The sequence below is a fragment of the Cupressus sempervirens genome, chromosome 10 (genome assembly GCF_028749045.1).
Source record: "Cupressus sempervirens isolate cs-2001-9-10 chromosome 10, ASM2874904v1, whole genome shotgun sequence".
NCBI classification, from domain to species: Eukaryota; Viridiplantae; Streptophyta; class Pinopsida; order Cupressales; family Cupressaceae; genus Cupressus; species Cupressus sempervirens.
In genome coordinates this window covers 914317408-914344998 of record NC_143127.1, presented here as the reverse complement: position 1 = coordinate 914344998, position 27591 = coordinate 914317408, and the positions used below count along the sequence as shown (strand labels likewise).

The 27591-nt window shown below is 35.4% G+C and overlaps 1 protein-coding gene across 1 annotated transcript; it reads right to left on the bottom strand.

The window, feature by feature from the left end:
* Positions 1-1760: 1760 nt before the first annotated feature.
* LOC149536970 (cysteine-rich receptor-like protein kinase 2) lies at positions 1761-4572 on the bottom strand. Its single transcript, XM_089806626.1, has 7 exons — positions 3746-4572; positions 3416-3562; positions 3190-3317; positions 2900-3116; positions 2574-2805; positions 2350-2500; positions 1761-2255 (listed from the first exon to the last, which is right to left on the bottom strand). Exons 1-7 carry the CDS (start codon positions 4539-4541, stop codon positions 1941-1943), a joined length of 1986 nt encoding a protein of 661 aa, XP_089662752.1. The 5' UTR covers positions 4542-4572; the 3' UTR covers positions 1761-1940.
* Between the last annotated feature and the right edge of the window lie 23019 nt (positions 4573-27591).

Sequence of the window (27591 nt, the reverse complement as noted above, 5' to 3'; positions counted from 1 at the left end):
GACATGACATTGATAAGAAGAAGACAAAACTTCTATGTTACTCTAGAACATGTTTGAATAGGTCTAATCATTCATTTTTAAAAAAATTATTTATAAAGACTCATCTTATATAAATTGAAATAGAATTCTATTTGAATAATATATAGATTTACAAAAATAATATGCATTTAAACTGCTTTCTCAATTTTAACTTCAACTATATAAAATACATCATTTCTCCAAAACAAAATTAAAAAAAAATTTTAAAAATCAAACCTTAGATTTTGTTTAACCTATTAAACTTTCCCTTTTATTTGAACTTTCTTATATACAATCTAAACTCTCCCACAAACTCAAATTATATTTGTAAATTTATGTGTAAATAGTCTAAAATAGATTTGTATCGCATCATGATTTTACTTTATATAGTGTTGCTTCGTCCTCACCCACTTCTTATTGACATGACATTGATAAGAAGAAGACAAAACTTCTATGCTACTCCAGAACATATTTGAATAGAGCTAATCATTCTTATTTTAAAATTTTATGTATAAAGACTCATCTTATATAAATTGAAATAGAATTCTATTTGAATAATATATAGATCTAATAAAATAGTATGCTAATCTCTCCATTTAAATTGCTTTCTCAATTTTAACTTCAACTATATAAAATACATCATTTCTCAAAAAAAATATAAAAAAATTCAAATCTTAGGTTTTGTTTAACCTATTAAACTTTACCTTTTATTTGAACTTTCTTATATACAATCTAAACTGTCCCACAAACTCAAATTATATTTGTAAATTTATGTATAAATAGTCTAAAATAGATTTGTGTCGCATCATGATTTTACTTTCTATAGCATTGCTTCATCCTCACCCACTTCTTATGGAGTTGTAGTCAATGCTCTTGTCCCATTCCATAGTCTTATGCCACAAAACAAATTTGCAAACCATAACCCAAAAATAAAAATTGTTCGGAATCAGTCAACTACAATGAAAATTAGTCCAACACGGAACCATCAGTTCGACATGTGGCGGAAAAAGATAAGGTTTGATGTATAATAGTACGTCAAAGTCTTGAATATATTAATGTTTACGAACGCATGATCAGTGGCAGAATTTGTTCGAAAGTTGGCATTCAAGAGTATTGGTCACATGAAGTCAAGGTCGTCTTTCAACCGCACAATGTCAGGTGAAGGTTTTCTATCAGCCATACAATAATGTTTATTGTAATATTATTTTCTATTATTATTTATTCTTTAATTAAAGCAAGTTGAAGAAGATTTTAATTTCTGTATAGAAATCTTCAAAGAAACTATTGGGAGTAAGTTCACAGTCACGACAAATTAAGCAATGTAAGAAATAAAATAGAAAGAAATAATCTAACACAAACTTACCAATAAATATGGATTTCTGAAGACAGTTGAATGATTTACAATGAATCATTTTGTACGAATACGTTTTGTTTTGTTTTTTTCCAAAATAATAGATCTCTTTTGAGATAAAGAATTCTTAGATACATAATGACAGTACTGTTTACATCACAGAATGAAAGAGTGAGATACGATCATGAAGAATTTAATAAAAAAATAAGTCATTTTCAGATTTCAAGCAAAGATATATTAAATTTTGACATTATAGAAGTAATCTAAAGTAAATAAAAATAATAACTAATAATCACTTGTAACAAAACATAAATTAATAAATTTCAAACGAATTTATGATGAAAATCGAAATTGCAGAACCAAATCCATTGTTCTGAATGTAAGCAAGCAATGGTCAAAGGTCTTGGCAAATTAGATTAAAAAGATATATTTATCCAAAATCCAAATCCACAAATTTAAGAGAGATTATGCGACTTAGGATTTCCTTGTAACATTTACATCCTATTTTAGAATATGGGGGATTTTCTTTTACTGATTAGAATGTAATCAATCACCCTTCCATGCTACTCTCTTAACGAGCACCGAGCGATTCTGTAATTGTTGCATTTGACTGATATGAAGAAGTGGAACCTTCTTCTTGACTTGCCATAATGTTCCCCATGGCTACGAGATTTAGTTGTAGAGGTTTCTGAAAATCAATCTCATCTTTACTTGAGAGCACTGTCACCACCTCAGACATTGATGGTCTCTGTCTTGCAGAAGCCTGTATACATTGAAGCGCAAGGTTTATCACTCTCAACACCTCATCCTCATTATACCCTTCCATCTCCTTCAATTCACTTTCCACCATCTCTACAACCTTGTTATCCTCGTATAGGCTCCTCACCTGCCATTAGTTTTTTAAGCAAGTGAGATAGAATTTTAAGGGAGAGAATGATGTGATTAAAGACTAAAATAATGTCATTAGAATTATGAAATACCCATTGAAGCAAATATTGCATATCTGGCGGTTGCTTCAAGTCAATGCTTTTTCTGCCACTCAGAATTTCAAGAACCACCACACCGAAGCTGTAGGTGTCCGCTTTCTCTGTTAATTTTCCTTGGCCAGCGTATTCAGGAGCCGTATATCCTCTGCAAAAGCCAAAAAAATGTTGTTACTTACTCTACTGGGAACTTTGAAATCAGATAAATGAGGTTTACTCACAGGGTTCCTGCAAATCTTGTGCTGACGTGAGTTCTATCATTTGGAAGAAGTCTTGCCAGCCCAAAGTCTGCTAGTTTTGGCCTAAAGTTTTCATCAAGTAAAATATTGCTTGATTTAATATCACGATGGATGATACAGACATGGAATTCCTCGTGGAGATAGGCCAGACCACGAGCAGTGCCCACGATAATCTCCAACCTCTCCTTCCAACTCAAAAGTCTTTTATTTTTTCCTACATAAAGGGCAATTCACTAGACTTTCACAACCCATCATGTTTGCTGTGACAGATGAAAACATCAGAAGAGGAAAGTTAAGGAATAACGAACCAAATAATATTCTGTCGAGGCTGCCGTTGGGCATGTACTCATAAATCAAGAGTCTTTCTTGGCCCTTTCTGCAACATCCAAGTAGACGCACAAGATTTTTATGATGAACATTAGAAATGAGTTTCACTTCGCTTTCAAATTCAGAAATCGCACGGGGCGCAGAGTGACGTAACATAAGCTTCTTTACTGCCACAACTTTTCCATTTTTCAACGTAGCCTGCAAATATCAATTAATTCATCGTTTGAATATATCAAAACAGATGCCTAATACGGAAAACCTAACAGTTCACCTTAAATACTTCGCCAAACCCTCCTTGTCCAAGTTTATTTGCTTGATCAAAATTGTTGGTTGCCTTTTTAAGTGTCTTGAAGTCGAAATCTTCTGCCCCACGGAGTTCCGTAGCTCCTTCAATATCCGCTGTTCCATACGTTTGATATATTAGTAGTACTAAAGATCGAATTGAAAAGTAAAAGCTCCTGCTTCCGTATCTATAATAAGAGGTTTATGAGTTCTACCGTGTTGCTCCTCTGGTCGCATTATCTGATTCCGGAAGACATTGAAACAAACGAGAAGGCCAAATAGGAATACCCCTCCCACAACCCCAGTTGATATCCACACCGCAGAACTCACCTTTTTCTTCTTCCCTGTATTCCCTGTATTCCCTGTATACCAAAACAGAAAACACCTCAATCATTGTAAAATTGGGGAAATTAATTCTGACAATGATATTAAAGAGAAGAGATTAATACCATTTACATCTCTGAAATTGTTGATTTTATCTTGCTTAATCGAAGCGAAAGTAACAAGATTTAGACCTCTTCAATCGAATATGATTAGATACAAACCTGTGGACAAGAAACGTGTCAAGTCAACGGTCGCATTGCTTGGGAAAAAGGGTTTAGAGTCGTATCGCAAGTAGCAGCCGGCATCGATAGCCCGTCCCTCGGAGCGAGGAAAACACTTATTAATGTTTTCCTGAGCAGTACTGAGGCAAATTTGGCAGGAATTCCTCTGAATCGAACGGAGGCAATAAGCGAGTCCATAGATGGTCGAATTAGACGGGCCCTGTCTCGTCTGCGCAGCAAAATAACCATCGATTCGCGGAGTCGCAGCGCAAAGGTCATTTATCAAACTTTGACCAGTACCTGAAAACAAACTGGAATTGGCAGCATCCACATTGCCGCAAATGGGTTTATGCGTTGCATCGGTGTATAGATCATAAAAATTGGAATTCTCGTAACGGAGATAACAACCATCGTAGTATGCTTTGGCGGAGACGCTGGAGCAGCTGCGAATTCGGTCCTCTGCAACTCTTACGCAGTTAACGCAGTCGGCAGGGGATTTATCTTTCCTGCACTGCGCCAGAACATATACGGAATCTGTTGTTGTCTCAGTAGATGCCTCTTTGTCCGTAGTGGCAAATCCAGATGGAGCGACTTGATTCAGCAGAGATGCCAGCGAGGAATTCAAAATTTGGGCAAAGAGAGTTGCGTTGTTGGGGGGTGCGGTGCCGCAAGTGTAGGTTAGGAGGCCGGTCTCTGGATCTGCTCTAATGGTGGCCTTAATTAGCATGAGAAATAAAATTACGAATCTCACCATTTTTGTCCAGAGGCTGGAGAGATGTACCCGACCACTCTGCATTCTAGCATTTGATAAATTGGAGGTCAAGGTCAAGGTCAGCAAATCGTATAAACTACGATTAAAACTGCGGTCAGCGATTTGTTGTAATGTTTTATTGTTTACCATACTGTTATTAGTATATGGTTATAATTAGAAGTTGGGATTACAGCTCAGTTCCAATTAGTGTGATATTAAAATTACATTTAATATAATTGATCAGTTTCAGATTACAAGTAAAACTACTGTATCAAAAAAAATTACTCAACTTTAAAAAAAATTTAAATTGAAACATATCTGATTTTAAAATTTCTAATCTTACATATATGATAATTAATATCATCAAAATATCTACATGTAAAATAATTTGATAAACAAGAAACTTTTTTTTTTAATTGTAAATATTTTTCTATTATAAATGAAAACATAAAATCAAATTCAAAACTTAATATTATTTATTATTAATTTACTTCCATCAAATATTTCAATTTTTAAAAGGGCACTTTCTACAGTAAATTTTATTAAATTTTAAAATAAAATCAAAATTTTAAAAAGTTAAATCAATCATTAGTTTGCTTTAAAATAAATCTAAAACAAAAAATATAGTAGAACTATAAGTTTTTTATTATATTAACATCAAATGGTGTATCAAACAAAGGAGTTTTGAGACAAATCGTTGTGCAATCTGGCTTTGAACTCCGTTCATGGTGAGCTCCTCCCTAGATGAACAGTCCCCTCTAGATCTGAAACAATGATGTCCACATATTTTTCTTGTCATTACCTCTAAGGGTGATCCTCCTATCTTTGAGGTTGCTTCCGACCCTAACAAGTAGTTGACTTTTGAAGAAGCCATAGGTTTACCAGATGTTTTGGCATTTTTGCACAGTTCTGGTTCCAAGGAAACCCTGGTGAAGACTGCACATTTTGAGATCCCAAAAATGAATTAGAAAGGTGCGCTAGTGGGACAATATGATCCTAGTACCCCACTTGGGGATACACCAAAAGTGTCATGGGAATAATGGTCCTGAGATCCTTCTCCTAGATTCTATGATGGAAAATATTTCTTGGGGTTTCTCTCTACATTTAGTGGGGAAAATTTTGTCATTCAGATTGGCCATTGAGATCATCAAGAGATGGGTTTTAGCAAAATGGAAACTCAAAGGATTGGTGGAGGTAGCCACTATGGTAAGTTCTCTCTTCTTGTTAAAATTTATTGTTGATGAGGACTGAAACAATATTTTGGAGGGAACATGGAGTTACGGTAAGCATATTCTGGCTCTAGATAAATGCAAGCCACGTTTTGACCTAAGTGTTGGTCTCAATAGAATGGCCCTAGTTTGGGTTAGGCTTCCTAGGCTTCCCTTAGAATACTAGGATGAAAAGGTTTTCAGATGGATTGGAGATTCTTTCTAACATTTCATCAAGGTGGATGTTGTTACCCTACACAAATCTTGGCTTGGGTTTGTCACATTTAGTGTCAATGTGGCTGTTAAGAAACCCTTGCCAAGTTGTATTGCTTTAAAATCTAAATAGAGGGTTTGGACACAAATGCTCAATTATGAGAATGCATATTTATATTACCAACATTGCAAGAATTATGGTTTATTAGGATTAACCTCAGACAGAAATAATAGTTAAATGTAAATATAATCAATATCAGAAAATAATAGATCGCATAAAAGAGAACACAAGACACCAAGATTTAACATGGTTCACCCAATCCCTAGGCTACATCCACCAACATAAAGTCCAATATTATTATTATTATCTAGTGATTACAACCTGATTACAATCTGTAATCCCTTACAACTCAATACCACCACAAGAAGAAATTTTTGCATCACACATTATGAAAATCCCTAACCCTAAGCCCTTTTATACAAGCTTTTTGCCTCTTAGAAAATTAGGGCTAGAATAATAGAAATAATAGTAGCTAACACCTTTTACAATATAAGGTCATTTTTGGCTATGGGAGCATTTCCCTCAAAAATCCCCATGGGGGTGTTGCCCCTCGACCCCACCCTATACTACGATAGGGAGTGCACCTATAGGGGCACTGTCCCTTGACCTTATCTTGGGGGTACTACCCCCAAACCTATGTAGAAATAATATGGGAAAAAAATACATCGAATAAACCTTCTAGTCTGATTAGGCTCCACATCACAACAATCTCCCACTTGAAGACTAATCAGACTCCACAACAATAACCTCCCACTTGGAGATTGATCATAGCACTACTAAACCTATAGTTTCCATGGGAATATCAAACCACCTTGGACTCTAATGTTCTTTTATTCTATTCAGTCTAGAAGACCAACCAAACCTAAAGAGGAGTGCAACTTCTCCCTTGTTACTACCATTTTAAACATATCTACTGGATTGTCATTTGTACGTATCTTCTCCACCTTTAACTATCCATCATCCCAAATTGACCAAATGAAATGGTATCACAACTATATATGTTTTGTCTTTGAGTGCAGAGCTGAATTCTTTGCAGGATGAATGACACTCTAACTATTTGTAAATAAATAATTATCCCTCTGTGGATGTCCCAACTCTTCCATGAACAACTAAGGCCATATCATCTCCTTGGTTGCCTCTATAGCAACAACATACTTTGCCTTTGTAGTGGATAAAGCATTAACCTTTTGCAATCCTAGAAACCCCACTTAGAGTTGCCCCACCAACAGTGAATACATAACCTATAGTACTCCACCCGGTATCTATATCCCTTACCAAATATGAGTCAACATATTCCTATAAATTAGTAGTAGAGCCCCCAAAATGTAAACACTTACTAGATGTTTAGAACACTCAAATATCTAATAATCCATTTAACTGCATTCCAATGCTCAATTTTTAGATGACTCATATACTTGCTAACAACTCCCACTACATGTGCAATATCTGGCCTACTACATACCATAGCATACATTAAGCTTCTTATAGTTGAAGCATAAGGTACCTTGGACATCTTATCCTCCTCTTCTTGTGTCTTGTGACACATTCCTTAGTCAACTTCAAATGACAACATAAAGGTGTGCTGATAGAGAAATGTTGCAACACCTTCACAATATAATTAGTCTGAGATAATGTCAAATTCCTATTCTTCCTATCTCTGCAAATTTTCATACCAAGGACTTTTTTTCTGCCCTCAAATCCTTCATAGCAAATGCATGTGCTAACTGAAATTTCATCCCCTTAATATAATCCATGTTAGACCCAACTACAAGCATATCAACATATAAACATAAAATAGTGTAGCTGTCATCATCCAACCTCTTAAACACAATGATTTGAATGACACCTACTATATCCATGCTCATGCATAAAATTGTCAAATTTCAGATACCATTGCCAAGGTGCTTTCTTCAAGCCATATAAACTTTTCTTCAATCTGCACACTATGTTCTCCTTACCTTTGACCTCAAATGCCTGTGGCTGAGTCATATATCTCTCTTCATCCAAATCACCATGAAGGAAGGTTGTTTTAACATCAAGATGCTCCAAATGAAAATCTTCAATAGCCACAATACTTAAAATGGTATGAATAGAAGTCATCTTAACAATTATAGGAGAGAATATCTCATTAAAATCAATGCCTTTTTCTATGCAAATCATTTTACAACTAACCTAGATTTAAATCTTTTCTTACCTCCATACTCTTCTTTCAACTTGTAAACCCACTTATTCTGTAAAGCCCTTTTACCTACATGCAACTTGCATAAATCCCAAGTCTTATTTTTTAGCAAAGAGTCAATTTCATCTTTCATTGCAAACTCTTAATGAATCTTAGTATCCACCTAGATAACTTCATCATAATATTTAGGTTCATTAGCATCTATTAGTAAATTAGAGTACAAAGAAGGAGAAAATATTTCTGGAGGTCCACTTAGCCTTGTTGACCATCTAACATTCATTGGAGTGTGTGGTATTTGTGGTCATGGTTATTACACATCATGAGGAATTATTGGAACATCATCCTTTGGAGTATCATCCAACACTACATAATCATCATCTTTCTTCTCATGTTGCTACAACAGATCTTTATACAAAACTTTCTCATTGAATATGAGATCCCTGCTTCTTACAATTTTTTAAATTTTCAAAATCCCAAAGCCTATAACCAAATTCATTAATTCCATATCTAATAAATACACATTTCTTTGACTTAGCTTCCATCTTGATTCTATTTTCAGAATCAACATGTGCAAATACTTCACAACCAAAGGTTTTGAGAAAAGAATAACTTACCTTCTTACTAGTCTATGCTTCCTCAAGAATACCACACCCCAAAGGAGTAGAGGGACCTCTATTAATCAAATATACAAGAGTATTGAAAGCCTCCATTGACATGTTTAAGGGAAACCTAACATGCAACCTCATGCTTTTTGCATGCTCCATTATAGTCTTGTTCATGCACTCAGCCACTCCATTTTCCTGTAGAGTCCTTGGAATAGTTTTCTATCTATGAATTCCATTAGTAGAGCAATAATATTCAAATTCATGATTGTAATACTTGCCACCATTATCATATCTGAGACATATTAGTTTCTTAGTAGTCTCATTATCGACCAAGAATTTCCATTTCTTAAAAGTTTGAAATACATCATATTTCTATCTAAGGAAATAAACCCATACTTTTCTACTTGCATCATCAATAAATGTAACATAATAATGAGAGCCACCAAGGGAAGATACTTGAGCTGGTCCCCATACATCTGTATGCACAAGATCTAGTCTCTCACTTTTCTTTTCCTTCCTAGTCTTCACAAAACTCACTCTCTTTTGTTTTCCATACACACAACTTTCACAAAAATCCATATTGACACATTTCAAACCTAATAAAACTTGCTCTAAATGAAGTACTTTCATACCTTTCTCACTCATGTGCCCAAGTCTATTGTGCCACAACCCTGTATCAGAATCTACAATAGCAATTTGTTCTCCTTGCTCAATTGCAACAACTATTCTTGAACATTCATCTTTTTGTGAAATAATAAAAGTAGAAGGAACAATATGACCTATACAAAGCTATAAGGTGTCTACTTTCACACCTTTTTCTACTACAAGGGAACCTTTTGAAAAAGTAACTACACAACTCTCATCACCGAGTTACCCTACTGAAATTAAATTCCTACTGAACCTTGGAATGTGTCTTACCTCATGTAGTAGCTAATGATTCCCATTCTGCAACTTAATCTTAACTTTTTCCTTTCTAAAAATATGATAGCGTTCATTATCTCCAAAATAAACAAGCCCAAAATCCCCTTGGATATAATCAATAAAATAACCTTTGTGAGGTGTAGCATGAAATGAAGCACTAGAATCTAAAACTCAAGAATCATCAATACTTTCTAAAGAAAGAAGCGAAGCATCCTCTTCAAATTTTTTACTTACCACATTTGCCTCCTTGTTCCCTTCTAGTTTATCTCCTTCATTGTTCTTTTGAGTCTAACAATCTTTCTTCTTATGCCATGTTTTACTATAGTACTAGCAATCTCTTAGTCCTTTGGATTGAGACCTCTTCCTCTTTCACTTTCCTCTTTATTTCCCATGATTTCTAAAACTATTTCCTCTCTCAGTCATTCTACCTTTGCTTTGTGCATTTAAAGCACTTCCTAATGTAGACCCACCTAAGGTTTTCCTACGAGTTTCCTCTCTCAAAATAACACCAATCACATCATCATATTTTAGGGTATTAGATCTAGAAACAGAATTACTCAAACCATTACCAAGTCATTCCAATTTTCATCAAAAGAACACAAAATCAAGAGAGCCCTAATTTCTTCATCAAAATTAATACCCACAGAAGATAACTGACTAGTAGCAGTATTAAACTCATTTAAATTATCTGTAATAGATCCACCTTCTATCATCTTCATATTAAATAAACGCTTCATGAGCATTACCTTATTCGAAGCAGAGGGCTTCTCATATAATTGTTCTAGGGTTGCTATCAACTCTTTTGTCGTCTTCCCTTTTGTAATGTTAAATGTCACTGATGGTGCCAAGCATAACCAAATGCTTCCAAGTGCCTTTCTATCTAAAATCTCTCATTCCTCATTTGTCATAGTTCCCTGGCTTTTATTTTTTCCTTCTAATGACTTCCATAAATCCTTTTGATAGAGATAGTCCTCCATTTTCATCTCCATAAATGAAAGTTCTTCCCATTAAACTTGTCAACCTTTAGCTTACCCTTGTCTGCCATTGTTTCCAGTCAACCGTGACACTCCCACTCAACCATGAGACCTTCCTGTAGTGGATCGCCAAAAAAAAATGACAATGGTCTGGCTAAAAAAAATGATGATCGTCTAACTCTGATACCACTAGTTAGTATTAACCTTAGACATAAATAATAGTTACATGCAAATATAACCAATATCGAAAAATAAGAGATTGCATAAAAATGAACACAAGATACCAAGATTTAATGTGGTTCACCCAATCCTTGGGCTACATCCACCAACAACAAGTCCCATATTATTATTATTATCTAGTGATTACAACCTAATTACAATCTGTAATCCCTTATAGCTCAATACTGCCGCAAGAACCAATTTTCACATCACACATTATGAAAATCCATAAACCTAAGCCCTTTATACACGCTTTTTTCCACTTACAAAATTAGGGCTATAATGATAGAAAAAATAATAGCTAACACCTTTTACAATATAAGGTTATTTTTGGCTTTGGGGGCATTTCCCTCAAAAACCCTTACAGGGGCATTACTCCTCAACCCCACCCTATATTACAACACAGAGAGCACTTGGGGCTTTGCCCCCAAACTCCTATAAAAATAATATATGGAGAAAACTGTGTTGAATAAACCTTTGAGTTTGATTAGGCTCCACATCATAACATGGTCATGTTGTCATTGATTGAAAACCCACTATTCATGAAGATGAGAAAATAAAAGGGAATGTTTTCTCAACATCAAAGTGTGATCCTGGAGAAAAGGACCTAGGGTGCTCCTTATAGGTGGCCCCAAAATCTTCCTTGATCCCTATGGGGGAGGTGGTGAGGCAGTCCAATAATCTAGATGGCTACCCTTTTGTGAGAAATATTGAGAAGTTAGTTTATTCTCCTAAGAAGCCAGGGAATATGGTGGATTTAAATAGTCACCTCAAAGAAGGGGAGATCCCTTGAGATACTAGGGGTGGAGTGGTGGCTCCAACCTCCCCAAAGTTTGAGAATATGGTCTTAATGGATGGTGCTAAGTCCCCATCAATGGTTGCTAGGATTTCGAAGGACCTTTTACCTTTTGCACTCCATAGACTAGATTGATGAACACAAAGAGTCTTCCTATTTTGTCCATCCAATGGTTAGATTGTCCCTCCCTAAAGGGTACTTTGATGATCTCCTTACATTGTGATCAAGATTTACATTTCCTACTTCTATCCCCTTCTTATCATTTGTGGATGATGGGGCTTGGAAGGAACCAAAGTAGAAAACTTGTGGACTATCAAAGGTGGATGTGGGCTCAAAGACAAGAACTAGTAGGCCACTAACAAGAGTAACAAGGACAAAGGCAACTTCTCATGACATATTTCATGGGAAGAAAAAGACCTTGGATGACATTCAATAGAAAAGCTAAAAATGAAGTTTATCACATGGAATACGAGGGGCCTTAATTTCCCTCAAAAAGATTTTTTACTAAAGAAAATGATCTTTGATCGTAAGGTTTAAATTATTCTCATACAAGAAGTTAACATGAATAATCATAATTTTGATAAAATTGAGGGTTATATTTGGCAAGGTGCTAAGTATGCTTATAGTGAAACAACTAGTGCCTCTCAGGAGATTGTGATTATTTAGAATCCTGATAAGCTCGATGGGGAGGAAATTAAAATCCATCCTCACTTCTTAGGAGTGGCTTTTTTTGGTAAGGTTAGTATTTGGGTTCTTGTTAATTTTAATTACAGTGGTTCTAAAATCATATGTGTGGGGGATTTTAATACTCCTTTGTACCTTTAAGAAAAATTAGGAGGGTTAGAAGGCTTCTCAGAGAGTATGCATGATCTTGATGGGTTCATGAGGAGGAATGTTCTTATTGATATGGACTTATAGGGAGTCTCTTTCACTTGGTCTAACAATTGCATGGGTTACAACCTTATTCAGGCTAGATTGGTTAGAGGTCTTCTCTCTACTAATTGGGACATCCTTCCCTACACCTCCCTCCAAGCATTCCTAAGGACTAATACTAATCACTCTATGCTTTTATTTAATTGGATGGGCTAGAGATCTAAGAGAAATAAACTCTTCAGCTATGAGATTATGTAGCATTCTCATCCTCAATTTAGAGACTATATTACTTAATGAAAGAATATATGGCTCCAAGATATTGTCATGTTTCGCATAGCTACAAAACTAGAGAATATTATAAGGGTGGCTGAGGGATAGAATAAGTAGAAGAAGAAGGAAATAGAAGGAAAACTAGAAGAGATTTAGGAGGGTATGGCGAAGAGGGACCTCTCTATTGCTATCCACGAGGAGGAATAGGCATGGCTAGGAAGATAGAAGATGATCATAGGGAGGGAATATTTTTTCTAGAAGAAGAGATTGAGGGTTCAATGGCTGACTAAAGGAGATAGGAAAGTGACTTTCTTTCATAGGCAAAACTCTAAAAAAAAGAAGAGGAATACCAATAATAAACTCTTTGATTATAACAATGTTAAGCTTACTAATGAGGAGGAGATTGGGCTTGCACTACAAGGTACTTTCAAGAGATTTATAACACCCCATAGACCCAGGTGAGTCATAATATAGAAAAAGTCTTACTTTATATCAACAACCTAGTGGTTAATGATATGATGAATCAAGAATTGAAGAGAAGAGCTTGTGAAGTGTAGAATAGGGAGGCAGTTTTTTCTTTGAAAGTGTATAAAGCCCTAGGTCCAAGCAGCTTTCTCCTAGACTTCTACTAGGAATCCTAGGACATCATCAAATATGATTTGGTGCATGCGACACATGATTTTATCAAGGCTAGTAGACTTCTTAAAGAACTCAACTAGACTTATATTGTTCTCATCCCCAAAAATGGGGTGCCTTCTCATCTATAGAGATTTAGGCCAATTATCATTTGCAATACCATTTACAAGATTCTCACTAAGGTGGTGGTGAACTACATAAAACCTATTTTGGATAAAACCTTTAGCCCCACTATAAATGGTTTTTCTCCCCACCGCTAGCTTCTGGATGTGGTGATAACCTCCTATGAGGTCTTACACTCGATGAAGAAGAGTGGGAATATAGGTATGGTGATGAAGTTAGATATTTCAAAATCTTATGATAAAGTTAGAAAGGAGTTTCTAGTGAAAATCCTAGCTAAATTTGGTTTTGGAGAGAAATTCATTACTTTAATTGGGAAAATGATTAATTCAATAATATTCTCGTTACTGGCTAATGGGTTCCTTAATGATTTCCTAAAATCCAAAAGGGGGTTAGTCCAAGGAGATACTCTTTCTCCTTATTTGGTCATTAGGGTGATGAAGATCTTGGGTCATAACCTCCTTTCTATGACTTCCCATGGAAAGATTGTGAGAGTTAAATCGACTACTTTTCTATTGCCAGAGGTGTTGCAATAATTTGTTGATGATACCTTTCTATTTGTAAGGGTCATTTCCACCTAAGTCCACCCTCTCATTTAATTTGGTTGGTATGGTTGGGGAAGTAAAACATACCTCATTTTATAGGGAGAATATAATGCCAGAAGGAAATCAAGATAAGTACTTTGGCTCTCTCTCTAGCCAGTCCTGTTACTATGAAGGTCCCAATCTAAACATCACATAGTTCAACCGATATCATCTATTAGGGAAGCTAAAGCCTAGAAGAAAGTTTTGAACCAATAAGCAGAGGTCTTGGGACAACACATCAATTATTGGAAGAGTAAGATGTATTTCTTCAACATAGAGACTAATCTCTAGCATCAAATAACTAGGAAACTGAATTTCCAAGTGGCTTCCCTCCTTGACACTTATCTTGGTCTCCCCCTTATAGTGAGAGAAGTCAACCTTCAATTTTGGAATATGGTGATTGAAATAATGCATAAGAATTTGTCAGGTTGGAAAGGTAAGGTACTTAGCAATGTGGGGAAACTCCAACTTATTGCTACCCCTTTTAAGGGGATCTTGGTCTATTTTTTATCCATATTTAGGATTTCAAGCTTCTTAATGGATACCGTAGAAAAAAATTAGAGCAATTTTCTATCGTCGAGAATGAAGGAAAAAATGAGAGTGGAACTTGAACTTGAGAAGAATAGGAGACTTAAATAAGGATCTTATTTCTAAGATTGGATGGAAACTATCCTTGAATTCTATACAATGGTTTGGACTTATAATGGCCAAATATTTGCATGGAAGACCTTTCAACTAGGTTTTATATAAAGTTGACCTCAAGATTGGATCAAGGATTTGGATTAACATTATTAAATACAAGAAGTTCTTAAGAGGAGGAGTCAAATGGAGTATAAGGGATGGGAACTCGGTTAGATTCTAGGAAGATAGGTGGATTGGGGATTCTCCTTTTACCTACACCAAGTTCTCTACTTTGAAGGATTGTAGTATGGCTAACTATGGTCCTAGGGTGGTTAATTATATTGAGAATGGAAACTAGAAAGTTCTCAAATTGGGTGTTCTTAATTTAATGGATAAATCTCTAAATGAGGAGTTGGGGAACCTCATGAAAGAAACTTGTATCCCTTCCTTCGTAGATAGCAATAAATTAATTTGGGGCAAAAATGCATTGAGTGATTTTAGTGTGAGATCAACCAATTACAATATCATTGGTATGGGAGGTTCCTTAGAAAGTTGGAGCTATATTTGGAATTCTCAGTACCTCCCCCAGGATTAATTTCTTTTGGTACTCAATTATTCATAACACCATCCTCAAAATTGATAACCCTCAAGGACAAGCCTTTGAGGTCATCAACTGGTGCGTGTTATGTAGTTGTGAGAAGGAGACTATACTTCACCTACTAATCCACTACTCCTATACACTTGAGGTGTGGCACATTCTCTTCAATCATATGGGGATTACTTGGGTCTTTAATAGTGATGTCCAACAATTCCTTTTGAACTAGAATTACCTTCCCATCATCCTCTCATTAAAATGCTATGGAAAGCTATCCCACTCTACATTTATTGGAACATATGGAAAGAAAAAAACAACCACATATTTAGAGAAATTTTTTCTAATTGTGATGTGGTTTCTCACATTATTATGACTCTTAGTGAATTCACTCATAGCTAGAAGTGGAGCTAGACAAGAGATGGACATAAATTTGCAATAAATCTCATTTAATTGTGAAGATGGATAACATCAAGGCCCTAAAACTTAAGGGTACCAAATGAGAGTCACCCTGCACCCCCCTACCCCACTTGGTGGAAACTAAATTTTGATTGATTAGGGAGGAATGGTATTGCTACTATGGGGGGCAGGGGGGTGTCATCCAAGACAATCAAGGAAATTCTATTTAGAGTTATGTGGATAGTTGTGGTAAGATCTCAAGCAATGAGGTGGAAACTATAGGTTTTCTTTGGGGTTTGGAGATAGCTATTGATTTGGGCATTCCAAGTTAGTGATTGAGGTAATATTTCTTCTTTTCATTGAATTTATTAAAGGAGAATGTAGGATGAGTTGGCACATGATGACAATAATTAGCTATGCTCAAATATTACGAAATAGATCTAATGATATCATTGTCCAATATGTGTACCATGAGGGTAACCAAAGTGAAGGACAACCTAACAATGTACGTGTAAGGAAACTTGCAACAAAGAATATAACCATTTCCACATAACCCATAATAGATCTAAAATAAATATGTAATTGAAATCCACATGCAAGAGAATAGACAACATACCCACAAAATTGTGACACAAGATATACTCTGGGAAACCCTCATTGAGGGAAAAACCCAACCTCCAAAATCATCTATCACCATGTATTATTCAACAAAAATACTATTGCAATACAACCATGGAAGCCTTCAAAGCAATAGCCACTACCAAGCAATCCATGTGAACAAGCATGAATCCACACATCCCATGCCATGCTTCCAACCTTCACAAGTGCTCCCATGGCTAACTTGTCAAGCCTTGTCCCACTCAATTATTTCCCTTTTCCTTTTTTTCCTTTTGTCTTCTCACACCAACAGCTACCCTTGTGGCTGCTTATATAGTAGCGAATCCCACAAAATCACCAAGTGGTATTACATAAACCATGTGCTACCTAAGCCATTGACCCTACATTTAATATTGAAAATTTAATTCTTTTTCATAATATTAAATAATTACATGAAATATTATTACAATGTTATAATACAACTCATCAAGTATATCCCATCGGAATCTTTACATGTTGCATGTCCATCTAGGTGAAACATTACATAATAAAATAAAATAAAATAATATAACAATATTATGCAATGTGTAAAACACCCACTATCTTAACAATCTCACACTTGTTGTATACATTGCATAGGGTCAATCTGTAGCCACATAAATGAACAAGGGGACAATCCCTCCCAACACATCCACCATCATGGATCAAAGTACACCATGTTCTCCATCATGGTACTCACAAAAAAATCAAAGTATCCAATATCTCAAACATGAATGATCTCACCTCCTATTATGCCACTGCCACTGAACATACCTAGAAGCCATCCAAAGAGAAAGCCACCCAACTTGTCACATTAGAAGATCATAAAATCTTGTACCAACTAAAATTCCAAGCACAAAAAAACCCTGATCCAAAGATAATCACATATATCTGCAGTTGCCAAAATATCCATAGCTAAAATAGCACCCACAACAAGTGCCAAACCCATCCAACTATCCATACATCCAAAGGTATACCAAGTGAATCTCACATCATCAATATATCCAATTTGTAGCATGCAATCACAAGCCTCAAGAGAAATATCTACCACATATATCCCAAGAAGCTCCCGTTGCAAAAGATAATGTCAAATCTATAACCAATCCACTCACAACATCTCAAAGAAGTGAATCCATGTAGTCTCAAGGACATCCACAACACATAAACCAATAACCTATAGGAAAAAATCTCATAAAAAAAATCCAACACTCTCCCAAGTTCTGCACAACCAATAGAGGAAAGAGATAAAGGAATAACTATGTCATCTCTCACATGACATACATGAGCACAAACCAGTGATCACAATCTCTAATCCAATGTAAGTGAAACCAAACATCTAGGAAGATAACCAAGACCAAAGAGAAACCATGCAAATAATAACCTATTGAAATGTCCCTTTCTCTGATTTTATATGATATTTCAAGCCTCAAATCATATCTTTAAAATCAAACAACCAATATTTCAAAGATCCACCAATTTCTCAATAAACCCCAAATCGGGCATGCCAGAAATAGTGCCAAAAGCTTCAAAACTTCACCTATTATTAATAAATATAAAAGTGGAAATTTTTACAGAAATTTGAGAAGCATAACAGCCTATAAAATGAAATTTCCATATCTTTATAACATGCACACAATAGCTCCCAAACGGAGGACAAAAACAATGCTCATCGAGCTCCCGAAAATAGCACAAAATAGCCCGGAATCACCACAAAAACTTAATAATCTATCACAGAACTATAATCATATCCAAATACATATATTTAGATCTATTTTAACATTTAAAATTATTATATACAACAGCAACCAAAATTGATATGAAATACTCAACCGAAAACACCAAACTCTTACAAAAAATACACCTGAAAACTCACAAATCTGCACTGTTCAGGACAAAGGCAAACTCTGCATGAGCATGCACATGGAATGGATTCAAACTTTCATCCTTAGCCTTCCTAGAAACCTACAAACTTCCGTTCTTGGGTCTCCTTCTTCACAGGTTTGGCAGCCTCTGAAGAACAACAAAGCAATCTTCAAAAAATCAAGTTCTAAAATGAGCCCAAAATGCCTCCAAACTCCTTAAAAGAGGGCATAACCCTAACTCACATCCAAGAGGGGTTAATAAAACATATTTTAATAATAATTTTTATATATTAGTCCATTAGCTTCCAAAGATTATCCCCTTTTTTTGAAACTTCACCTTTTTGGGCTTGCCTGCCTTAGAAAAGATTATTATTTTTATTAATTTGAAAAGGGGACATGACAAGTCCTCCCCTTCCAAATATTTCTTGTCCTCAAGAAATGGCTGAAAAATAAACCAATCAATCCACCTGGATCCCAAATGTAGTCATGAACTATACTATTGTCAATTAACACAGGCTCCTGCAATATCCTCTGCAATATAACCAAGAGGAATCTATAATCAAATTGACAATTACTGCTCAACCAAACTCCAAAGTCATAGCTTCCATAGTCAAAAACCCACGAGACACAAACTCTTAGAACATCAAAACCCAAGTAAAGTGGACAAATCAAACTACCAACACAGTAAATACCATCAACACATTCCACTGGCCTATATGGAATGTAAAATCCAACTCTGCAACAATGGTGAATGCTCCCAAATGAAACTAGACCAAGAATGGAGAATCCACACACTATACAATGCTTGCAGTCAACACAACTCTGTAGATCACCGACCACTGTCTCATAACCATAACTCCCATGCACCCCTGATGGTGAAAAACCATCACAAGATAAACAACAAGAACTGGAACCCAAACCAAATTTTCTTGCCATCAACTCCTCAACACAAGGATCAAATGCTAACTGATGTACATACCTTGCAATATAATGTTGATAAAAAAAACCAACCTTAGTCAATAGCTCACCATGAACAAGTGATACAACCCACTGTGACTGATCACCAGCTAAGTCAAGAGATGTCATAGCCAAAGGACTAGAATCAATAACAACACCCGCTGAAGCATCACTCTGAAACTCCTACTCTAAGTCATGTATTATCAAGCTATCAACTGCAGAACCTATCGCCATGTCATGCCCATCACAACTCTCATCCTGAGGTGTTAAACTATCCCATAACTGATGATAAGCACTAGGAACCAAAGTACATCTCTGTATCATCATCTCATCAACATGGTCATCAAAGGTAAATTGATGAGCATACCTCACAATGTAATGCTGATAGAATGCACCAATCTCAGTCAGTGGCTCAGACTGCAATCCAGATGTAACTAACTGCAATTGATCACTAACCAAGTTGGAACTGACTACTACCTCTAAAGACATCGCCAAGGGAGTAGTATTACTAGCAGGAACCATGCTAACTATTGGCTCACCAACATCACACATGGTCTTTGATACAACATCTCTAGTCTTAATGCCATTAGTGCTAGAGGTCACCACCATGTCAAGCATACCACAACAATCTACTGCAGCACCCAACTCAATTGAACTTGACTCTAGTGGGGATGAACCCGATATGCCAATGTTAGTATCAAGGATGGATGCATCCCCATCTCCACTATCTTTGACAATCTCGACCGTGGACATCCTCGGGTCATCAGACACCACAGCTTGTAACTGTACAGAATCTAGTAAAGATTGTAGTTTCTCTAACTCCATGGTCACCTTAGCCAAATGAAACTATGAATCCTTGAAAGCCAACTGTATACTCTCAAGAATCTTAGAAGTCACCTCATCTTCCTTGGCCAACAATGCATCATATGCTGTATTGCCCCACTCCATAAGATAATCTCTGTCGGCTACCAACTGCATATAATCCTATCTCAGAATCTAGATAGCCTCCCATAAAGAGTGGAACTCTGTCAAGGAAAGATAACTACCTCCCTACTCATCACTAGTAGGAGAACCCCATCCATAAACTGCTAACAATTAACGAGCATCATTGAAATGTTGCCAAGCGATAGCAATGTCTCGTTCACTAACTCTCAACTGATTAGACACATGATGGCACTAGCTCGACTGTCTCCTAAAAACCTCCTCTGATGCACTATCTAAACGAGTATCGTCAAAGTTACTAGTCTCTAGATTATTACCATCCATATCCTGTGAATCAACTCTAAAGCTCATATCAACAAACGGAGTATCAAAAACTGTAGCACTATTGTCTAACTCCTTTGTACCCAAGGAAACTAAGTCTTCAAAACTACCCACTGCATCCTCTTGGATGTCATCAATGCCAATATGATCTTCGGACTCATCTATACACACTGCCAAATATGAAAGATCATCAACACATTCCAGCAAGTATGGTCGAATGGATATATGAACAAATCCCAACACCGGTGTATAAAAACTAATACCAACATCAAACAAGCTGCTAGCACAAGAAAAGACAACACCATGCAATCTGCTAATCAAATCCATGATAGCACCCAAACAAACACTACTACCAAAATGTGTTAAAGATCTCCAATCAACTGAATCCCAAATGCCAATATAACAATCTCGAGTCGATATCTGTAAACTAGAATCAGCTGGTAACTCAAGAAAAATCCTCACTTGAGTAATGTGACCAATACCAACTAACTCCACATACCTGTCATGATGAGATAATGAAGTCACAATACTGTCTTTGTTCACTTTCAGTTGGCTGGACAAATCGTGTGAAGTACTACCAGCCTCAACCTCATGTGATGAAGCATCTAACTGTGCCTAGTACTCTTTCTCAACAAAGTCTTGAATGCTCAATGTCTGCTCATCTCTACCAAGTATCTCACCATCATGCACAAAAACTTCCTCATGATCATCATCTGGACCCACTACATTGTAGTCACTACCTGTTGTAACTATACCATCTTGAATACCTATTATATCACCCTTTAATGACCTGTATACAATTGTCTCAATTTGAGTATCAAGTTGACCATTACTATCAATCTGCGTAATATCCTTTCTCACTACCTCTTGTGCCAGAGTAGAATCTGAGACCTCTGCCTGGCTATAAGCTAGTTTCTCAAACTCCTCATGCAAGTTCTTGGTAATTGTGTCACTTGCCCTATGAGAAAATCTGCCAAATAGAAATCTGGTCAACTTATCCACCTTAGCTGGGTCGGACAACATGTCATTCATCATACGGTGGTGCTCAACCAACTGTTTAGACATGTCATGGCTTATTTTCCTAAGTTTATCTTGAATGTCTAAATAACCATCCTTTCTAATATTCTGACTCTGGATATCAATTGTCCAAGATCGTGTCCTCTGAGACTCTGTACTATACCTGTCCATTCTGGATAAGGTAGAGTGTAACCCCAATAGGTTATAACTTCTTCAAACACCAAGAACTAACATGAAAATGATTAGAAGTAGAATGCAACCATATATTTTGACATGTAGTTGATTAGAAGCAACATGCAACCACCAAATTCACCAAGAACTAACATGCAAATGATTAGAAGTAGCATGCAACCATAGATTTTGACATGCAGTTGATTAGAAGCAACATGCAACCACAAAATTCACCAATATGCAAATGATTAGAAGTAGAATGCAACCATAAATTTTGACATGCAGCTGATTAGAAGCAACATGCAACCATAAATTATGACATGCAAGATTTGGGTAGTTGTCAAAACTGACATGCAGACTTCTACAAACCCTTAGGCTGGCAAGATCATAGCTCTGATAGCACTGAAATTTCCCTTTCTATGATTTTATTTGATAATTTAAGCCTCAAATTAGATCTTTAAAATCAAACAACCAATATTTCAAAGATCCACCAATTTCTCAATAAACCCCAAATTGGGTATGCCAAAAATAGTGCCAAAAGCTTCACAGCTTCACCTATTATTAATAAATCTGAAAGTGGAAATTTTTATAGAAATTTGAGTAGCATAATAGCCTATAAAATGACATTTTCATATCTGTATAACATGCACACAATAGCTCCCAAACGGAGGACAAAAAAATGCTCATCGGGCTCCCGAAAATAGCACAAAATAGCCCAAAATCATCACAAAAACTTAATAATCTATCACAGAAGTATAATCATATCCAAATAAATACATTCAGCTCTATTTTAACATTTAAAAGTCTGATATACAACAGCAACCCAAACTGATATGAAATACTCAACTGGAAACACCAAACTCTTACAAAAAATACACCTGAAAACTCACAAATCTGCAATGTTCAGCACAAAGGAAAACTCTGCATGAGCATGCACATAGAATTACTTCAAAATTCCATCCTTAGCCTTCTTGGAAACCTACAAACTCCTGTTCTTGGGTCTCCTTCTTCACAGGTTTGGCAGCCTCTGAAGAACAACAAAGCAATCTTCAAAAAATCAAGTTCTGGAATGAGCCCAAATGCCTCCAAAATCCTTAAAAGAGGGCATAACCCTAACTCATGTCCAAGAGGGGTTAATAAAACATATTTTAATAATAATTTTCATTTATTAGTCCATTAGCTTCCAAAGATTATCCTCTTTTTCCGAAACTTCACCTTTTTGGGCCTGCCTGCCTTAAAAAAGATTATTATTTTTAATTATTTGAAAAGGGGACATGACACCTATATCATGTCCTTCTACACACACCTCTAGATGTAAACTATGCAAAATATGATCTACTCCATAAAACCCCAACAAGAACTCACAATAACACCCAAACCATACCATATAAATAATCATGGATGTAAGCCTATCACAAGATGATCAAACTCATAAGCCATTCCTAATCCAAGGAATATGCCCAATATAGAACCATCTCCCAAACTCAACTAGCATATAAATATATGAAAATAGAGATAACCAATGCTAAACCATCTCTCAAATAAACCTTCCATAACTAACACATGTATCATAGCTCAATATCCATATCCATAAAAGAAAAACATAAACATAATACACCTAAAAGGAATAATGAGCTATACCTCTTAAGTAGAAAAACTGTTGAGTAGACCAAGCTTGGGGAATGAGAATGCTCATCAAGATATCCAAGTCTCCAACCAAGACTCATCTAAGAACAATATCCTCTCAAGTCCATATCAAGTGAATGCCCCTTAGACTTCTTGTTGAAACCATCAATTGTCCCAGCAAACACTTCTCTAATCCAAGAGAAATCAACATCACCAATGTCTCTAAGTAGATCCATGAGCACCTGTAACCAATCAATCTATGCTAACTTCAAATACAACACAAAAATATCATGACATATCCAACTTATGATCAATGTACTCAATACCAAGAAACTAAACTAAGATAAATGTAAAAGTTACAACCATAGCCTAAGGAACATAAACATCGTCCAACATGGTCTAACCATCTCAACCAAAGAGATAACATGCTCCATATAAACATACTATAATATGTCACAACTCTAAACACATATCAAGATTATATCATGACATAATAATGAAACCATCTTAACACCAAGGATAACATGTCAAAAAAAAGCATAAACCATACCTTTACCAAGAACCCCATTAGTCCTCAAGATGTAACCATCTACACACACCATAATGAAAACCATCTCCACATACCATAAAGAACCATCTCCACACACCATGAAGATAACCAAGAAGCCCATGAGTCCTCAAGATCTAACCATCTTTACACACCATGAAGATAACCAAGTGCACCATGCAAATGTCAAAGATGCTTTTGTAGCAATAGGATCTAAGACAAATCTCCAACATCTGCAAACACTAAATATATATATATCAATTCCAAGAATTCTCACTCAACCATGGTATTGAGTCACCTTGACATCATAAAATCCATCTCCTACATGAAGATCCCACAGGTCTATACTCACACAACCAAAGTGTCAATACCAAGTGAAACCAAGATCTCCAAACTAAGAAGACATAAACCAAACTAGGAACTAATCATGCACTATCACCTCATCACTATCACAAGCTTCCACTAAATTGTGTATCCAAGCTATCCATGACATCATGATGAAACAACCATCCTATAACCATGAAAATCAACCAAGGTATCAAACCATCAAAGAACTCACAGTGCACATCATGAGCTCCTCAAAAGAAACCAAATAACCATGATCCTCAACCAAGAAGATATACCACCATAATGAAATCAAGAATTCAACCAATGAATATCAAGAATGTATTTGTATATCCAATCAATGTCATGCCAAAAATCCATGGCATCATGATCACATCCATGAACTGAGCATTTGACTCTCAATGTGTCCAACCTGTTAGCTTAAAATAGTCAACCAAAATTATCCACCATGACTATACCTAGTAACAACATCTCATCCCCTTAGATATATGAAGACAAATCAGCAAAACATTTTCCTAAGGGAATTGACAACCCAAATCCAAGTCACCAATCTAAATATGCATCAATAATGAAAGATCAATGAGAAAAGACAACCTATAATCAAGCTATAAATGCAACCTATAAGTATAGACTGCTTACAACACTGCACAACTTGTAGACCCAACAAGTCATCATACATATCAAAACCAAACACTGATAACCATATAATCATGAGACCAATCTGAAATATGAACTGAGTATACAATGAAATCAAATCTTAAATCTCTAAAATATACAATGTCATAAACTCACAATGTTACTATAGTCAATATATATCATAATTTTCTTAGATCAATATATCACCAAATAAATTGTGTCAAACCTGCACCAAATCTGAACCAATGTGTAGAGCTCTTCAAGAACTTTCTGTTGACTATTTGAAGTCCAAAATCTAACTCTATATGCCCAAGTTATGCTCTAATTTATGCTCAAAATAAATAACATCTCACTTTTGGGCTCTTAAAACTTGATTTTTTTTTAAAATCTCAAAATCAAACCTATACCAATTTGTACTGCTCTAAATTAGCTTTCCAACACCTACAACAAGTCTAATATTTGATATCCTAAGAGAAAGTTCTGGTCATTTTACTAAGACAATCTTTTTACCATTTTCACTGTGATTTTTATTTTTTTATGAAAATTTCGACGGGATTAAAATTGATGGCCATTATGGGCTGAAACTAAAAAACTTTTTCATTTCCTCTAAACATGGCCAAACTAGGGCATATTATATATCAAAATTTATGGAAACATCGACCCAAATCCAATGGCGAGGTCTATTTTTACCCAGGGGGTCATTTCTGCAAGCTCTCTCTAAACCTTCATTTAAATGAAACATTTATATAACCTTTTTGTCCAACAATTTCACATGCCCAAAATCTACTAATATCCCATCAAAATAGCAAACCCAAAACCCTCAAATCTATAGTAAACAACTCATATATCTTGGCCTTTCTTTTATCCTCTCATGCATCCCCATAGATTCAATCTAGGGTTACAATAATAAAACCATAGCTCTGATACTACTTCGAAGGAAACTTGCAAAAAAAAATATAACTATTTCCACATAACTCATAATAGATCTAAAATAAATATGTAATTGAAATTTTTTAGTGTAAATAAATATTTACTATTTACACTTTACTTAAGTTTAGTTAGGATAATGAATATTCATATTAGTTGTCATCTAGACACCTAAGAGTTTGCATATTCATTTGAGTTGTCATGTAGAAAACATAGTAGTTTTTTCTCCAATTGAGCACATGTTGTCTACTACATCTCTTTATGAGATACACCTTTGTATTCTTATCCTCTCATTGTTGTACATACATTCATGCACAATGGAGGATAATCCACTCTTGGTGGACATGTGCTTAGTTGGTATGCTTAGGTCTTTGCATGACTCTTAGTCATCTTGATTCTCTTTATATAAAAGGCACTTCTATGATGTATTCATCCAATTATCTAATTAATCTATTCTCATTTGATCATATGTTGTCTCTCTTGTGCTATTTTTTGAGCTTCTAGATCTTGGCATTTCATTCTTTCCTCAGGAAAATGCATACATGGTATGAAAGCTATACCAAATTCTTACATGGTATTAGAGCTATACCAAATTCTTACATGAAATCAAAGCTATAGGAGTTTCATTGCATAGTCATTGGAGAAACTTGTTTTCTAGGTCAAGACTGGAGCTTGCTAGTGTAAATCAGATGTTGGCATCACATTTGGAAGGTTAAAAAAACCCCTAAATCAACTCTTATTTCATCCAAATTTGATATTTGACACAAAATTTAGAGTCATTTGATTTTTAGAGGTGCAGTGGTGGCGATTTAGGAAAAACAATTACAGAGACAATTTTCAAACAACAATATCTCCCTCATATAAGCTCGATTTTTCAAGCAATCTTTTTAAAATTTTGGGGTAGAATTTCATGATCTACACATACAAGTTAACACCAATATAAAAAAGTTGGCTTGAATGAAGATACTTGGGTTTGAAGACTGACATGGTAAGGTTCTGATACACGACATCCACTGTCATTACTTGGCATCATCATGCATTCGGTAGAAGTAGAGGTAGAATCCATACTAATCAACTCAAAGTAGTCTCGAACTCGATCTACACTGGCAACTCAGTAGATACTGTGTAACTTGGTAGAAATTGAATTACATGTTTACCATACCTGAACTTGGTAAACACTAAATTCACTTAGCTTGGTTAATACTATCTTCACTTCTCATTAACTACTGACTCGGTAGGAATTGAAAAGCTTGATAACCATTGGGATGCTCAGTAAGAACTGTAAAGCTTGGTGGCTATTGAATTACACTGTAGACTGATTAATGAGCTCGGTAAACATACAAAATTTGAATAAGTGTTGTCACTGATAACAAACTTAACTTAATGTCAACATTTTATGGAGCTATTGTTTAAAGGATATATAATAGATGGTGTTAGGATGAGAGTTAAGGTCACAATTAGAATGAAAGCTTAGAGATAGAATTATGATTTGATTTATATTTATGATTATAGTTAATCCTAAATATTTTCCACTAATGCAAACTATAAGCCTAGATCCTAATTCGAATACATGAGCCCTATCCCTAACCATAGTAATCCTAATTCTAATAATAATACTTAAACTTATAATATCTTCTTTAGTAATTGAAATCTTACCTTATTATTTAACAATTGTTATGAATTGCTAATAAACTTTTCTTCCCTCTAAATCTCTATGTTGGAATGTGTAATATTAATTTCATTTTCTAATTATGACCAGTGTGTTTTTACTATTAGAAAGCTTTGTATTATATTAATCACATCTTTTATAATTACTTTTGGATGCTTACTTGTGTTC

What these genes read in the sequence shown, in the direction of transcription:
- LOC149536970 (XM_089806626.1), bottom strand. Translation starts at nt 4,541, where the DNA reads ATGCAGAGTGGTCGGGTACATCTCTCCAGCCTCTGGACAAAAATGGTG. An exon ending in GGTTTGGCGAAGTATTTAAG is followed by an intron (nt 3,117 to 3,189) that starts GTGAACTGTTAG and finishes TGATATTTGCAG; the next exon opens with GCTACGTTGAAAAATGGAAA. An exon ending in TGCAATATTTGCTTCAATGG is followed by an intron (nt 2,256 to 2,349) that starts GTATTTCATAAT and finishes AACTAATGGCAG; the next exon opens with GTGAGGAGCCTATACGAGGA.